At 37.3% G+C, this 17,914-nt stretch overlaps 1 protein-coding gene across 8 annotated transcripts in view; it reads left to right on the forward strand.

Annotated features, from left to right (window-relative positions):
- The window catches only part of LARP4 (La ribonucleoprotein 4), a 63,547-nt gene that overhangs the window by 21,723 nt on the left and 23,910 nt on the right, over nt 1-17,914 (forward strand). For all 8 annotated transcript variants that reach the window (XM_067009271.1, XM_059082773.2, XM_067009269.1 and 5 more), the window contains 4 exons: nt 2,388-2,524; nt 3,980-4,083; nt 4,957-5,067; nt 6,296-6,349. In XM_067009271.1, the coding sequence (XP_066865372.1) occupies nt 2,388-2,524; nt 3,980-4,083; nt 4,957-5,067; nt 6,296-6,349 (406 nt within the window). The remainder of the gene's footprint in view (nt 1-2,387; nt 2,525-3,979; nt 4,084-4,956; nt 5,068-6,295; nt 6,350-17,914) is intronic.

Here is a 17,914-nt window from a genome sequence, read left to right on the forward strand (position 1 = left end):
TCTGTTCTTCAGAGATTTGAGATGAGCTCTTTAGCCTCTTACCCTGTACAACTTCAAAATCTGGCAAATGTCTTCTGTCTTAGGTGTGATGCAAGGTTCCTTCTTCTAATGGGACTTCCACAAGACCACAAAGATTTTACTCTGCTTTTTCAGCCTTCCATCTTTCAGGGTCCCAGCCTTCCATCTTCCTCCTTAGAACTCAGTAAATGTCATATGGAGGAAAGTCAGCTGTGTATTGGGGGCTCCTTTAGTTTCCAATTCATAATACCAGTCTTGTGCAACTGCCTAAAATAAAGCTCTACTAGTTTCTTTCTAGTCCAGGATCTGCAGATATCCTTGGAAAAGGAAGATTATCTTTCTGGAATTTCATTTTGTCCTTGTAGCTTCTACAGTTTTTATCTCCAAAAACATGAGTTTTTTGTAATCTATCCAAGCTTTTTTAGTTGTTGCAGCATGAGCTCTGGCTTATCATGATCACATCCTACTCAGAACTGCGATACAGTTCAAACCAGCCGGGCAGTTGCCATTTGTAGCTCAGTAAAATTGCCACTAAGACATATTAGGTATTAGTCATGAACATATTAGGTATTAGTCATAATCCTCGATGTTATATATCTATTAATTTGACTTACTTCTGACAAGGTGGTTTCTTTAAGGGTGTGTTATACTGTTTTATAAGGAGAGACTGGCTGAAAGTCTGAGTTGACTTAGGCTACAGCCTTTTAGTTGTGCAAATATTATGTTTAGAGTTGTCTTATTTTCAAGTTCTTAAAGAATATCTGGTTGATTAGTATGTTCCTTCTTTTTTAAAAATAAATAAATTTATTTATTTTAGTTTTGGGTCTTCTTTGGTGTGCGCAGGCTTTCTCTAATTGCGGTGAGCGGGGGCTACTCTTCATTGCAATGCGCAGGCTTCTCATTGCGGTGGCTTCTCTTGTTGCAGAGCACGGGCTCTAGGCACCCAGACTTCAGTAGTTGTGGCACGCATACTCAGTAGTTGTGGTTCGTGGGCTCCAGAGTGCAGGCTCAGTAGTTGTGGCGCACGGGCTTAGTTGTTCTGCGGCATGTGGGATATTCCCCGATCAGGACTCGATCCCTGCATTGACAGGTGAATTCTTAACCACTGCGCCACCAGGGAAGCCCTATTCTTTCTTTTATGCTGAAATGAGTTTAACTGTTACTGTTATCCTCTCTACTCTTTTCTCCCCCAAGACAAATAACCACCACTTGTTGACAATTGTAACCTTAAAAAAGTAATTACTACTCTATTTTAGTATAATTTGAATGTAAAGGCCTTGACCCTACTCTTTGCCAGGTACTAATTGAATGACAAAGATCCTTCGTGGAACCTGTATTCTGACTGGGGGAGACAAAACAATAAACATAATAAATAAGCAGCTTAGAAGTGTGTTAGGTGATAAGTGCTATGGAAAAAAGTAGAGCAGAGTAAGCAAGGGAAGAGGGGAATCAGGAGTACTTGGGTGATTTCAGAATAGGATGGTCATTGAGAAGGTGGCAGCAAAGATTTCTAGCTATTTATAACCAGACTGCTTCAAAGGTTTGATGTAAATAACAAGACATGAATTTGATTCTCCTTCAGTTTGTTAAACAAGATTTTATGTGTAAGATAGAGCCTTTGTATCTTCTTTTTTAAAAAAATGTATCTTAATCTTTTGTCTTAATTTAAAATGTTTTATGTTTATTATTTTAACTTTATTATTTAAATTTAAATAAAAGGTCAAACATACCTATTAAAAAATGCAAACATTAAGAAACTGAAAATCCTCCATGATCCAACTCATGGTTTACATTACAGTTTTCTCCATATGCATATTCTAACATCAGTGATAAGGTATTTATAAGATGGAACAAAACTGTATGTAATATTTTGTAATATACTTTAATATTAAACCTCTTTCCACATCAATATGATTTCATAAAATTCCTTGTTCAAAACTGTTGGGCCCAATGTATTTGGGGATTCAGAAACTTTCCAGAAGTTGTTAGAATATATCTGTTGTGTATTACGTATTTTCATAGTTCACTGTGTTATTTCTTTTTTTTTTTTGGTATGCGGGCCTCGTTGTGGCCTCTCCATTGTGGAGCACAGGATCCGGACGCGTAGGCTCAGCGGCCATGGCTCACGGGCCCAGCCGCTCCGCGGCATGTGGGATCTTCCCAGACCGGGTCACGAACCCGTGTCCCCTGCATTGGCAGGCGGACTCTCAATCACTGCGCCACCAAGGAAGCCCCACTGTGTTATTTCTGATAGCATAATTTTGTTTTCCTAGGTTTAGTGACAAAAGTGAATAAGGCATCTCTTTTCTTTAGGTGCATTTTAAGACTTGTTTGTTTTATAGGACTGTTGCTTCTCTTATTCCTTTCAGAGAAAATTTGTCAAAGGATCTTTACCTGATATCTCAAATGGACAGTGATCAGTTCATACCAATTTGGACAGTTGCCAACATGGAAGAAATAAAAAAGCTGACCACAGACCCTGACCTAATTCTTGAAGTGTTGAGATGTATGTAAATCATACCTTTTAGCTTACTTTTAAAATCAAAGATTAAATATTCTTTTGACTGCATATATTTTGCTATTCTGTGCTAATTATCTATTTTTACTGACTGGTACATATATAGCTTGTATATCAGTTCTGTACCTTGGTTGTTCATCTTGATACCCATTACTCAAGTATAAGCAATTAAACCTCTGTTTTCTGGGCTATTAGAAAGCTATATGTGTCATTATCACACCCTGTAAAGCAATCTGTTTCAAACTTTTGAACAAAAGTAATAAGTAAATTTTATATCACAACCTAATACACACACATACTACATACACACAACTGAAATGTTAATAGTTGATTAATACTAAATGCTTGAAATGAGTTCATTTCTTTTATTATAAAATTGTTTTCACAACCTATTGAAAGTTGCAACCTGCAGTTTGACAAACACTGCTCTAAAGTTTGGTAAAGAATTTATATTTTAGATTGAGGCTTAAGAATTTTTAGTGGTGTTTGTGTCTTATATCAGCATTTCTTGGAAACCTCTCTTATACAAGTTTTGTTAACTACTTGGGTAAAGGTGGATCTTAACTACTTTTTAAAAATTTGTTGAAATGTTTGAAAGTTAAATAAAGCAAGTCCAGTAATAGACTTACATGGGAGTAGGGATTTCCATTGTCAGAGGGATAAAAACATTTATGAAATCTCTGATCGGTTTGTACAGAACAAACCAGTCTTGATCTGGTTTGACAAGATCTTAAAATGACCCAGACTTGTCAACATTTAAAGAATTTGCCAACAGACAAAATCTCCTACCTCCAAGGGCTGAAACCTAGCACTTATACACAGGCCTTCTTCCTTAACAACTACTTTTATTCTCTCTACTTACCTGCACAGGAAGATGTGACATATTATCCCTTGAAGGGACTAGAAATAAAAGTTTTGGCTTGTGGTACAACCTTCATTCTATATTAACTCAAAACCAGCATCTGAAAGAAAGATTGTAATCATTTATATATAATTCTTGGTTTTAAATGTTTCTCAGACTTTAATTTTAAGAAGAATTTTTTCACAAATCAAAGCTCATTACATTCCCCAGAGTAGTGTTTGGCTAACGCAGTACATTGATTTTACTTGAAATAAAGAATTTGGTAATTGTATACAGGGAAGTGCCCTATGAAATATAAATATTGTATATTCCTTAGAGGCTTCTTTTCAACTCTAACACTGTGCCACGTCACAAAATAATAATATTGAGTATTGGTGCAATGAATAACATTGGACAATATTCTTTGCATATCAATCTCAAGATACTTTATTGTAACTGTAATCTTTGATTCTACAACTTAATTTTTTTAAGATGTTAGCCTCTTAATTTATTCAGTTGGACATTGAAATGAATAGTTTTTTAATGGAATTATTAATATCACTATTTTTACACATTTGAATGAAACTTCTTTAAAATTTCAGCTTCTCCCATGGTGCAAGTTGATGAGAAGGGTGAGAAAGTGAGACCAAGTCATAAGCGTTGTATTGTAATTCTTAGAGAAATTCCTGAAACAACACCAGTAGAGGTAAATCATTAGCATCGTTAAAGCTAAATATTCTTAACTGTTTATTTTATTTTTCAGTAATTTTTAATAGATTTATTTATTTTTGTTTATTTTTTTGGCTGCATTGGGTGTTCGTTGCTGCGCATGGGCTTTCTCTAGTTGCGGCGAGCGGGGGCTACTTTTCGTTGTGGTGCACATGCTTCTCATTGTGGTGGCTTCTCTTGTTGTGGAGCACAGGCTCTAGGCATGCAGGCTTCAGTAGTTGTGGCACATGGGCTTAGTTGCTCTGCAGCTTGTGGCATCTTCCCGGACCAGGGCTCGAACCCGTGTGCCCTGCATTGGCAGACAGATTCTTAACCACTGCGCCACCAGGGAAGTCCCTCTGAGTTTTGATAATCATCTTTTTCTAAATCCATATTTTTTTTGAGTTTTAGTTTTTAATTAAATCAGTTATGAAAAACAAGATATCTGTGCACAGTTCATGTCTGTGACTATTGTAGACAGAACATTTGGATTAAATGAAAGTGCGTAAAAATACTTAGCACCTGGAAAGTGTTAATGTAGGACTGTCCCCCCACCCACCCACACCTTTCTTTTTGGACAATGACAGGACTGGAAAGATTTTACTCTAAGCAGAATTTAGCTTGCCACTAGGATTGAAATAATAGTTCAGTTTTGCTGATTATAAAATAAGCTTCCATCCCTAAATCATGCACAAAATTTGCTCTATAACTATGCATGTTTTTGTTTCAGAGTATAATTCTACTCAGCAGAAATATGAGCAGAAGACATAGTTACTAAGTAAAGAAATAGAAAGGACCAAAAGACATGAAGAGGAAAAAACTGCCCATTTTTGATATATTTTTAGAGTTAACTGAAGATTTTCTTTTTTAGGAAGTAAAAGCTTTGTTTAAAAATGAAAACTGCCCCAAGGTGATAAGCTGTGAATTTGCACACAATAGCAACTGGTATATCACTTTCCAGTCAGACACAGATGCACAGCAGGTGAGAAGAAAACTTTTCTTCTGATTTGAAGTCCTGGTGATAAAAGTAGTAGTGTATATTTTAAATGTGTGCTTACAGTAATGTTTGTAAAGACTTTGGAGAACCTTGTTCACCTTTTTAGTTTTGCTTATTAATTGGTTTCCTTTTTGATGATCTTCTTAAAGCTTGTTTTGTTTCAATTTAAGAACAGTTTCTTTTCTATCAATAAAAAAATTAACACACAATCTCCCCCCCCCCCCCCCCCCCCCCCCGTTCGCGGGCCTCTCACTGTTGTGGCCTCTCCCGTTGCAGAGCACAGGCTCCAGACACGCAGGCTCAGCGGCCATGGCTCATGGGCCTAGCTGCTCTGCGGCATGTGGGATCTTCCCGGACCAGGGCATGAACCTGTGTCCCCTGCATCAGCAGGCAGACTCTCAACCACTGCGCCACCAGGGAAGCCCTAACACACAATTTTTAAATTAACATGGGGATCAGAGACCATGTACTCAGTAGTTAATATTTCTATTACATAATAGGCCCGCAATGTATATAACTTCCGTTCTGATTCTTGGTATTTTGACATAATGATTTTACTCTTAATTGTTATCGTGGCCTATTTAAAGATAAGAAAAGTAATATTCCTTTGAAACAAAAATTTATATAATAACATTTTAAAACCTCTTACTGATTTTATTTTAAATTCTTCATCTTAGAAGCCCCTCTGAACCCATTGAATTTATTTATTTATTTTTATTTTTTTATTTTTTGGTATGCGGGCCTCTCACTGTTGTGGCCTCTCCTGTTGCGGAGCACAGGCTCCGGACGCACAGGCCTAGTGGCCATGGCTCACGGGCTTAGTTGCTCCGTGGCATGTGGGATCTTCCCGGACCAGGGCACGAACCCGTGTCTCCTGCATCGGCAGGCGGACTCTCACCCACTGCGCCACCAGGGAAGCCCTGAACCCATTTTAAAATTGATATGTAGTGATATTTTGGGTGTGTTTTGAATTTTGTGAGTGTGTGTCAGTAGTAATCCATAGTAGTTTAATATACAATAAATGTGAACTGTAGCTGAGGTCTTAAATTTTTACTTTTTCATTCCCTGTCACCTGCATAATGGGATCACCTTCAGGATTTTTTATTGTTTAGTTTAGAGATAGTTGTAATTACCAAAACTCTCTTGATAGAATAATGATGGCTTTAATGAAATGTTTGATGCTAATGAAAGTTCCTTCCTGCTTTGTTAACAGGCTTTTAAATACTTAAGAGAAGAAGTTAAGACATTTCAGGGCAAGCCAATCATGGTAAGAAACATTTGTAATTAGTCCATCATGAGACAAGAAGGTTTTTGTTGTCTGTCTATTAACAAACAAAGATGAATAACATTTTATAAAACCCTTAATGATTTTAAAGAAATTTCTGGCTCATATGAAATGCTATTTCAGGAAATTAGTTGATAGAATGTCAAAATACTTTCTTTTTGTGTGTGTGTGTGGTACGTGGGCCTCTCACTGTTGTGGCCTCTCCCGTTGTGGGGAGCACAGGCTCTGGACACACAGGCTCAGCGGCCATGGCTCACGGGCCCAGCCACTCCGCGGCATGTGGGATCCTCCCGGACCAGGGCACGAACCTGTGTCCCCTGCATCAGCAGGCGGATTCGCAACCACTGCGCCACCAGGGAAGCCCTCAAAATACTTTCTAAACAGCAGTTTCTTCTACATGTATAACTTCAGACAGCATGAAGTTTAAGTCAGATGCTGATTGACAACATGTAAGATAATCATAGATCTCAATCCTGCTCTTAGGAGCAGGAATAATATTTTAGCAACAAAGGTGGAAAACATTCTCAATACTTTAATTTCAATTAACTGCATCACTGCATTAATACTCAGCCATTTGGGAACCTGGAAATTGTCGTTGATGACACTTGATCACAGTTTACATGTCTAATCTGTTCTTACATCCCATGAAATCTGCCTTCAAAACTTTTCTTTCAATCATTACTGCCGTTGTTTAGGCTTGAGCAATTGGAATAGCCTTTTAGCTGTTATGCCTTCAGCTTTCCCCTCCTTATAGTCCATCCTCCACATTATTTTAAGTGTGAAAGTAACACCTATATGTGGTAAGAAAGTCAAATGATTTATAGTAAATAAGTTAATTAAATCTCCCTGTCCCAGATTCCTCCAGTCATTTTCCCTCGAGATGATGAGAGAGAGCAGTTTTTTCTGCACCAATCTAGGAATTTTCTTTTTGTCTTTACGTGAATGGAAATGTATAGTATATACACGCCTATTCTTTTCTCATAATAGATCTTTTCATTCACCATTGTTTCAGGTATACATTTAATATTGTTCATGTGTATCATGGTTTAATTATTAAGTTGTTGCTCTATTTACAAATAATTTGTAAACATGCTTTCTTTAGAAGTTTTTTTTATTGTGGTAAAATATGCGTACATACAATTTACCATTTTTAAGTGTACAACTAACCCAGTGGCGTTTAGTACATTCACATTACTGTACAACCATCACCGATATTTATTTCCAGAACTTTGCAGCATCCACAGAAACTCTATACCCATGAAACCATAACTTCCCATTCTTCCCAGCTGCTGGTAACTTCCCTTCTAGTCTGTGTCTTTCTGAATTTACCTATTTTAGATACCACATATAAATGGAATCATGCAATATTTGTCCTTTTGTATCTGGCTTATTTCACTTAGCATAATGTTTTCCAGCTTCATCTATGTGGAGCATGTGTCAGAACTTCATTACTTTTTATTGGCTGTATAATATTCCATTGTATGTATATACCACATTTTGTTTATTCATTATCTATTGAAGGATGCTTGGGTTGCTTCCATCTTTGGATTATTGTGAATAACGCTGCACAAATATCTGAGTCCCTGCGTTCAGCTCTTTTGTGTATATACTAGGAATTACTGGGTAATATGATAATTATATGTTTAACATATCGAGGAGTGCATAACTGTTTTACAAAGCAGTTGTATCCTTTTACATTCGCACCAGCAATGGAGGAAAATTCAAATTTTTCTACATCCTTAACAACACTTGTCATTTTTGCTTTTTGGATAAAGCCCTCATCCTAATGGGTAGAAAAGTGGTATCTCATTATGGTTTTGTGTTTCATTTTCCTAGTGACACATGTATCGGGCATCTTTTCATGTGCTTCTTTGCCATTTGTATGTCTTTTTTGGAGAAATGTCTGTTCAAGTCCTTTGACCATTTTTAATTTTTTTATTTAAAAAAAAATTTTTTAACATCTTTATTGGAGTATAATTGCTTTACAATGGTGTGTTAGTTTCTGCTTTACAACAAAGTGAATCAGTTATACATATGTTGCCATATCTCTTCCTTCTTGCGTCTCCCTCCCTCCCACCCTCCCTATCCCACCCCTCTAGGTGATCACAAACCATCTAGCTGATCTCCCTGTGCCATGCGGCTGCTTGCCACTAGCTATCCACCCTACGTTTGGTAGTGTATATATGTCCATACCACTCTCTCACTTTGTCACAGCTTACCCTTCCCCCTCCCCATATCCTCAAGTCCATGCTCTAGTAGGTCTGTGTTTTATTCCCATCCTATCCCTAGGCTCTTCATGACATATTTTTTTCTCAGATTCCATATATATGTGTTAGCATACGGTATTTGTTTTTCTCCTTCTGACTTACTTCACTCTGTATGACAGACTCCAGGTCCATCCACCTCACTACAAATAACTCAATTTCGTTTCTTTTTATGGCTGAGTAATATTCCATTGTATCTATGTGCCACATCTTCTTTATCCATTCATCCAATGATGGACACTTAGGTTGCTTCCATGTCCTGGCTATTGTATATAGAGCTGCAATGAACATTTTGGTACATGACTCATTTTGAAGTATGGTTTTCTCAGGGTATATGCCCAGTAGTGGGGTTGCTGGGTCATATGGTAGTTCTATTTGTAGTTTTTTAAGGAACCTCCATACAGTTCTCCATAGTGGCTGTATCAATTTACATTCCCACTAACAGTGCAAGAGTGTTCCCTTTTCTCCACATCCTCTCCAGCATTTATTGTTTCTAAATTGACCATTTTTTAAATTGGGTTGTTTTGTTGTTGAGCTGTACAGATCTTTATATATTCTGGATATTAAACTCTTGTCAGATATATGATCTGCAAATATTTTCTCCCATTTTGTGGGTTATCTTTTTTACTCTCTTGAAGTGTCTTTGAGGCATAAAAGCTTTTAATTTTTATGAAGTTCAATTAATTTTTTTGTTGTTATCTGTGCTTTTGTTGCTATACTTCATAAATCATTGCCAAATCCAAGATCATGAAATGTTTTGCCTATGTTTTCTTCTAAGGGTTTTATAATATTAGCCTTTTCTTTTTAATTGAAATATAGTTGATGTACAATATTATGTTCATTTAAAGTATACTACATAGTGATTTGACATTTGCATACATTATGAAATGATCACCTTGTTAAGTCTAGTAACCATCTGTCCCCATGCAAAGTTAATACAATATTATTTGACCATATTCTTTTAAAAAAATATTTATCCATTCATTCATTCATTTATTTTGGCTGTGCTGGCTCTTAGTTGGGGCACGCGGGATCTTCATTGTGGCATGCGGACTTTGGTTGCAGCATGCGGGCTTCTTATTTGCGGCATGCGGACTCTTAGTTGAGGCACACGTGCGGGATCTAGTTTCCCGACCAGGGATCAAACCCAGGCCCCTTGCATTGGGAGCATGGAGTCTTAACCACTGGACCAGCAGGGAAGTCCCTGACCATATTCTTTATGCTGTATATTACATCCCCTTGGCTTATTTATTGTATAACTGGAGGCTTGTACCTCTTAATTCCATTCACCTATTTACCTGCCCCACAACCCCCTCCCCTCAGGCAACTACCCATATGTTCTCTGTATGTATGAGTCTGTTTTCATTTTGTTTTGTTTGTTTGATTTTTTAGTTTCCACATATAAGTGAGATCATGTGGTATTTGCTTTTCTCTGTCTTACCTCACTTAGCATAATTGTCCTCTAGATCCATTCATGTTGTCACAAATGGCAAGATTTCTTTTTTTATGGCTGAGTAATACTCCACGGTGTATATATATCACATCTTCTTTATCCATTCATCTATTGATGGGGACTTAGGTTGCTTCCATATCTTGGCTGTTGTAAATAATGCTGCAGTGAATATAAGGGTGCATATGTCTTTTGGAATTATTAGTTTTGATTTCCTTGGGTAAATACCCAGAAGTGAAATTGCTGGATCCTATAGAAGTTCCATTTTTAATTTCTTGAGGAAGCGCCATACTGTTTTTCCATAGTGGCTACACCAATTTACAATCCTACAAGTGCACAAGGGTTCCTTTTCTCACATCTTCGCCAGCACTTGTTATTTGTTCTTTTTGATGATAGCCATCTGACAGTTTTGAGGTGGTATCTCACTGTGGTTTTGATTTCCATTTCTCTGATTATTAGTGATGTGGAGCATCTTTTCTGTCTGTGGCCATCTGTGTGTCTTCTTTGGGATAAAAAGTCTGTATCCGGTCCTCTGCCCATTTGTATATGGTGTGAGAACGTAGCCCAATTTGATTCTTTTGCATGTAGCTATCCAGTTTTCCCAGCTCTCTTTAAGAGGCTGTCTTTTCCCCATTGTTTATTCTTGCCTCCTTTGCCATAGATTAATAGACCAAATATATGTGATTTATTTCTGGGCTCTCTCTTTGGTTTCATTGATCTGTGTGTCTGTTTTTGTGCTATCACCATACTGTTTGATTATTGAAGCTTTGTAATATAGTTTGAAATCTGGGAGCAGAATACCTCCAGCTCTGTTTTTCTTCCTCAAGATTGCTTTGGTATTTGAGATCTTTTGGTATCCATACAGAGTTTAGAATTACTGTTCTAGTTCTGTGAAAAATGCCTTTGATATTTTGATAGAGATTGCTTTGAATCTGTAGATTGCCTTGCTTAGTTTGGTCATTTTAACAATATTAATTCTTCAATCCATGAGCATGGTGTGCCTTTTCGTTTGTGTCATCTTCGGTTTCTTTCATCAATGCCTTATAGTTTTCAGAGTATAAGTCATTTACCTCTTTGGTTAGATATTTTATTTTTTGATGCAGTTGTAAATGGGATTGTTTTCTTAAAATCTCATTCTGATAGTTCATTATTAGTGTATAGAAGTGCAACAGATTTTTGTGTATTAGTTTTGTATCCTACGACTGTACTGAATTCATTTATTCTAATAGAATTTTGATAGCATCCTTAGGCTTTTCTATATATAGTATCATGTCATTTACAAACAGTGACAGTTTTACTTCTTCCTTTCCAATTTGAATTCCTTTTATTTCTCTTCCTCGTTATTGCTGTGGCTAGGACTTCCAGTACTATATTGAATAAAAATGGCGAGAGTGGGCATCCTTGTCATGTTCCTTAACTTACTGGAAATGCTTCAGCTTTTCACCATTGAGTATGATGTTGGCTGTGGCTTTGTCATATATAGCCTTTATTATGTTGAGGTATGTTCCTTATATACCCACTTATTGGGAGTTTTTAATCATAAATATTAAATGTTTAATTTTCAAAAGCTTTTTCTGCATCTGTTGAGATGTTCATATGATTTTTATGTTCAGTTTGTTGATGTGATATATTGATTTATTTGCAGATATTAAACCATCCTTGATCCCTGAGATAAATCCTACTTGATCATGATGTGTGATCTGTTTAATATATTGTTGAATCCTGTTTGCTAATACTTTGTTAAGGATGTTAGCATCCATGTTCATCAGTGGTATTGGCCTGTAGTTTTCTTTTTTTGTGTCTAGTTTTGGTATCTAGGTGATGCTGGCCTCATAGAATAAGCTCAGAAGCATTCCTCCTTCAATTTTTTGGAATAGTTTAAGAGGAATAGATGTTAATGCATCGTTAAATGTTTTCTAGAATTCCCCTGTGTAGTCGTCTGTCTGGTCCTGGGTGGGTGAGATTTTTGCACCCACCCTTTAGGAGCAGATTCTCTGTTTCCTACAATCTTCTCAGTGTCCAGTATGCAAGCTCCACTGACTTTCAAAGCCAGACCTTCTGGGGCCTCGTCTTCTTGTTTTAGGACCCTCAGGCTGGGGAGCGTGATGTGGCATTTGGACCCCTTGCTCCTTGGGGGAGAAACTCTACAATTGTGATATTCTTCCTGTTTGTGGGTCACCAACCAGGGGGTTTGGGTCCTGACTATGTCTCATTTCCACCCCTTCTACCCATCTCATGCTTCCTTCTTCATGTCTTTAGTTGTGGAAAATCTTTTCTGTTAGTCTTCAGGTTGTTGTCATAGATACTTGCTCTGTAAGTACTTGTATACTTGGTGTGTCCATGGGAGGAGCTGAGTTTATTTCTTGGCTCTCTATTTCCATTTAATTGGTCTGTATGTCTGTCTTTATGCCAGTACCACACTATTTCAATTACTGTAGCTTTGTAGTAAGATTTGAAAATGAGAAATATGAGCTGTTCACTTTTACTGTTCTTTTTTAATACTGTTGATGGTATTCAGGACCACTTGAAATTTCATATGAATTTTAGGTTGGAGTTTTCTGTTTCTCCAAGCAAATGCCATTGGGACTTAGATAGTACACTGACTCTGTATATCATTTGAATATTATTGTCATCTTAACAATATTGAGTCCTCCAATCCATGAACATGGGATTTCATTATATTTATTTAGGTTTGTCATTTCTTTCAGCAATTTGTTGTAGTTTTCATTGTATAGGTGATGTATTCCTAAGTATTTTGTTCTCTTTGATACTGTTGTCAATGGAATTTTCTTAATTTCCTTTTCAGATTGTTCATTCCTAGTGTATAGAAATACAACCATTTTTGAGTGTTGATTTTATATCCTGCATCTTTGCTGTACCGGTTGATTAGATCTAACTTTTTTGGGTGGTGGGGGTGGGGGTCTGATTCTTTAAGAATTTTCTACATGTAAGATCATGTCATTTACAAACAGATAATTTTACTTCTCCTTTCTAGTTTGGATGTCTTTTATTACTTTTTCTTGCCTAATTGCTCTGGCTAGAACTTCCAATACTATGTTGAGTGAAATGGCAAAAGTGGGCATCCTTGTCTTGTTCTTGATCTTAGGGGGAAAACCATCAGTCTTTTACCACTGAGTGTGATATCAACTATGTGCTTTTCACATATGGCCTTTGTCATGTTGATGAAGTTCCCTTCAGTTCCCAGTTTGAGTATTCTTACCTTGAAAGTGTGGAATTCTTTGAAATGCTTTTCCTGTATCAATTGAGACAATCGTGTGTGTTTTTCCTTTGTTTTGTTAATGTGCCATATTACATTGATTTTCTTATGTTGAACCACCCCACCTCCCATCCTCCCTCCCCATTCTCCCACCCCCATTTCTGGAATAAATCCTACTTGGTCAAGACGTATACTCTTAACTCCTGACAAGTTGAATTTGCTAGTATTTTTTTGTGGATTTTAAAAATCTATATTCATAAGGGATATTGGCCTATAGGTTTCTTCCCCCCCTTGTAGTGTCTTTGTCTGTTTTATCAGAGTAATACTGGCCTCATAGAATGAGTTAGGAAGTGTTCCCTCTTCTTCAGTTTTTTTGGAAGAGTTTGGGAAGGATTGGTGTTAATTGAGAAGGATTGGTGACATTTTTCTTTTCTTTTCCATTATGGTTTATTACAGGATATTGAATATAGTTCCCTGTGTTGTACAATAGAATCTTGTTGTCTATCCATTCTGTATATAATAGTTTCCATCTGCTAGTCCCAAACTCCCAATCCAGCCCTCCCTCACCCCTCCTGCTCCTTGGCAACCACAAGTCTGCTCTCTACATATATGAGTCTGTTTCTGTTTCATAGATAAGTTCATTTGTGTCATATTTTAGATTCCACATATAAGTGATATCATATGGTATTTGTCTTTCTCTTTCTGACTGACTTCACTTAGTATGATAATCTATGTCCGTCCATGTAGCTGCAGATGGCATTATTTCATTCTTTCTTTATGGCTGAGTAATGTTCCGTGTGTGTGTGTGTGTCTGTGTGTGTGTGTGTGTGTGTCTATCTCACATCTTTATCCATTCATCTGTCAATGGGCATATTTAGGTTGTTTCCATGTCTTGGCTGTTGTAAATAGTGCTGTTGTGGGGCTTCCCTGGTGGTGCGGTGGTTGTGAGTCCACCTGCCGATGCAGGGGACACGGGTTCGTGCCCCAGTCCGGGAAGATCCCACATGCCGTGGAGCGGCTGGGCCCGTGAGCCATGGCCGCTGAGCCTGCGTGTCCAGAGCCTATGCTTCGCAGCGGGAGAGGCCACAACAGTGAGAGGCCCGTGTACCGAAAAAAAAAAAAAAGTTAATAGTGCTGTTGTGAACATAGGGGTGCACGTATCTTTTCAGATTATAGTTTTGTCTGGATATATGTCCAAGAGTGGGATTGTTGGATCATATGGCCTCTTTGAAATTTTTAAATCACTGATTCGACCTCCTTCTTAAAGGTTTATTCAAATTTCCACCTTCTCGGGTCAGTTTTTGTAGTTTGTGTGTTTCTAGGAATCTGTCCGTTTCATCTAGGTTATCCACATGTCGATCTGCCTTTTCTACACTGTTCTCTTGTATTCTTTTTATTTCTGTAAAATCAGTATTTGGGTCTGATTTTAGTTTTCATTTCTGATTTAGTAATTGGAATCTTTTACCTTTCTTAGTCAATCTAGCTAAAGGTTCGTTCATTTTCTTGATCTTTTCAAAGAACCAGCTTTCAGTTTCATTGATTTTTGTCATTTCTCTGTTCTTTTTATCTCCATTCTAATCTTTATTATTTCCTCCTGCTATCTTTGGTTTTAGTTTGCTTCTTTCTAGTTTTTAGGTGGTAGCTTAGGTTATTGCTTTGAGATCATTCTTTTTTAACATAGGTGCTTATGGCTATAAGTTTCCCTCTTCACACTGTTTTTATAACATCCAGTAAGTTCTTTTTTATTGGGGTATAGTTGTTTTACAATGTTGTCCTCATTTCTACTGTATAGTGGAGTTCCCTCTGCTATACAGCAGGTTCTCATTAGTTATCTATTTTATACATATTAATGTATATATGTCAATTCCAATCTCCCAGTTCAACCCACCCCCTTCCCCCCTTGGTGTCCATACGTATGTTCTCTGCATCTGTGTCTCTATTGCTGCCTTGCAAACCAGTTCATCTGTACCATTTTTCTAGATTCCACATATATGCATTAATATACGATTTTTTTTTAAAACTTATTTATTTATTTTTGGCTGTGTTGGGTCTTTGTTTCTGTGTGAGGGCTTTCTCTAGTTGTGGCGAGTGGGGGCCACTCTTCATCGCGGTGCACAGACCTCTCACTGTCGCGGCTTCTCTTGTTGCAGAGCGCAGGCTCCAGCAAACAGTAATCAAAATACAACTAAGATGACTATGTTATTATTATGCAAAACAGACTAAGTCAAAAAAGCTTATTAGAGACAAAGGAGATTATATATTGATAAAAGGTTCAATCCAGCAAAAAGATAAAACAATTATAAACATACATGCATCTTCCAAGAGAGCCCCAAAATATGTAAAGCAAAAACTGACAGAATTAAAAGGACAGACAGTTCTGCAATAATAGAGACTTCAATAACCCACTTTCAATAATGAATAATAACAAAACAGAAAAGCAATAAACAGGGACTTCCTACGCACAGGCTCAGTAGTTGTGGCTCACGGGTCCAGTTGCTCCGCCGCATGTGGGATCTTCCCAGACCAGGGCTCGAACCCGTGTCCCCTGCATTGGCAGGCAGATTCTCAACCACTGCACCACCAGGGAAGCCCACGATATTTGTTTTTCCTCTTTCTGACTCACTTCACTCTGTATGACAGTCTCTGGGTACATCCACGTCTCTACAGATGACCCAGTTTTGTTCCTTTTTATGGCTAATACATCCAGTAAGTTCTAATATGTTGTGTTTTTGTGTTCATTCATCTCAAATTATTTTCTAATTTCTCTTGCGATTTCATCTTTGACCCATTGGTTAAGAATGTATGTTGTTTAATTTAATTTGTGATTTTTCTAGTTTTCCTTCTGTCACTGATCTCTAGTTTCATTCCATTGTGGACAGAGGAGATGCTTTGTAAGATATCAGTCTTTTGAAATTTATTAAAACCAGTTTTGGTCTCTCATAGAGAATGTTCCATGTACACTTGATAAAAATATATACTCTGGTGTTTTAGGGTACTGTCTGTCAGTGTTTGTAGTGTTATTCAAGTTCCCTATTTGTTTATTGCTTTTATTTTATTTATTTATTTATTTGGTTGCATTGGGTCTTAGTTGTGGCAGGAGGGCTCCTTAGTTGTGGCATGCAAACTCTAACTTGTAGCATGCATGTGGGATCTAGTTCCCTGACCAGGGATCGAATCTGGGCCCCCTGCATTGGGAGCATGGAGTCTTAACCACTGTGACACCAGGGAAGTCCCTGTTTATTGCTTTTCTGTTTTGTTATTATTCATTATTGAAAGTGGGTTATTGAAGTCTCTATTATTGCAGAACTGTCTATCCTTTTAATTCTGTCAGTTTTTGCTTTACATATTTTGGGGCTCTCTTGGAAGATGCATGTATGTTTATAATTGTTTTATCTTTTTGCTGGATTGAACCTTTTATCAATATATAATCTCCCTTGTCTCTAATAAGCTTTTTTGACTTAGTCTGTTTTGCATAATAATAATATAATCATCTTAGCTGTATTTTGATTACTGTTTGCTTGGAATACCCTTTTCAGTTCTGTTAATTTCAATGTCTTCAAATCTAAAAGGCATCTCTTATAGACAGCATATGGATGAATCTTGTTTTTTTAATTCAACCCACCAGTGTCTGCCTTTTAAGAAGAGAGTTTATGCCATTTACATTTAAAGTTCTTACTGATAAGTAGGGATACTTCTGTCGTTTAGGTATTTGTTTTCTGTGTGTCCTAAATGTCTTTTCCCCCTCAATTCCTCCATTATTGCCTTTTTTGAAATTTTGTAATGTAACTATTTCAATATCCTTCTTTCCTATTCTTTTTTCTTTTTGTGGTATGCGGGCCTCTCACTATTGTGGCCTCTCCCATTGCGGAGCACAGGCTCTGGAAACACAGGCTCAGCGGCCATGGCTCATGGGCCTAGCCGCTCCGCAGCATGTGGGATCCTCCCAGACCAGGGTGCGAACCTGTGTCCCCTACATCGGCAGGCAGACTCTCAACCACTGCGCCACCAGGGAAGCCCTATTCTGTATACTTTTAAGTTTTGTTTTGTTTTGTTTTGTTTTGTTTTTTTAGTGATTCTCTTGGGGGTTACAATTAACATCTTAAATATATAACAACCTCATTTGAATAATATCAATTTAGTTTCAGTAGTGTACAAATACTCTGCTTCTATACTTCTCTGTCCATCCCCCTTTATATTCTTATTGTCACAGGTTACATCTTTATATGTGTTCCCATTGGTATCACTTTATATTGTTTTGTTCATTTCTCTTTTGAATCATATAAGGAAAAAAGAGGAGTCACATACCAGAGGTGCAGTCAGTCCTTTGTATTTCTAGGTTCTGCAACCAGTCCCCTGTAGATACCAAGGGACAATTGTACAATAATATTTTTTAAATTTACCTGTGTAATTACCAGTGTTCTTTATTTCTTCTTATGGCTTTGATTGTTTGATGTCTTTTCATTTCACCTTGAACAACTCCTGTTAGCATTTCTTGAAGGGTAGGTGTACTGATTACCTTTTATCATTTTGTTTATACATCTTTTTCCGGATCGCTATTAGGTTTGTCCATGGTTTTCATTAGCTTATTCAGTACACTTAAGATAGTTGATTTAACA

The sequence above is a fragment of the Kogia breviceps genome, chromosome 12, assembly GCF_026419965.1.
Source record: "Kogia breviceps isolate mKogBre1 chromosome 12, mKogBre1 haplotype 1, whole genome shotgun sequence".
Classification (NCBI taxonomy): Eukaryota; Metazoa; Chordata; class Mammalia; order Artiodactyla; family Physeteridae; genus Kogia; species Kogia breviceps.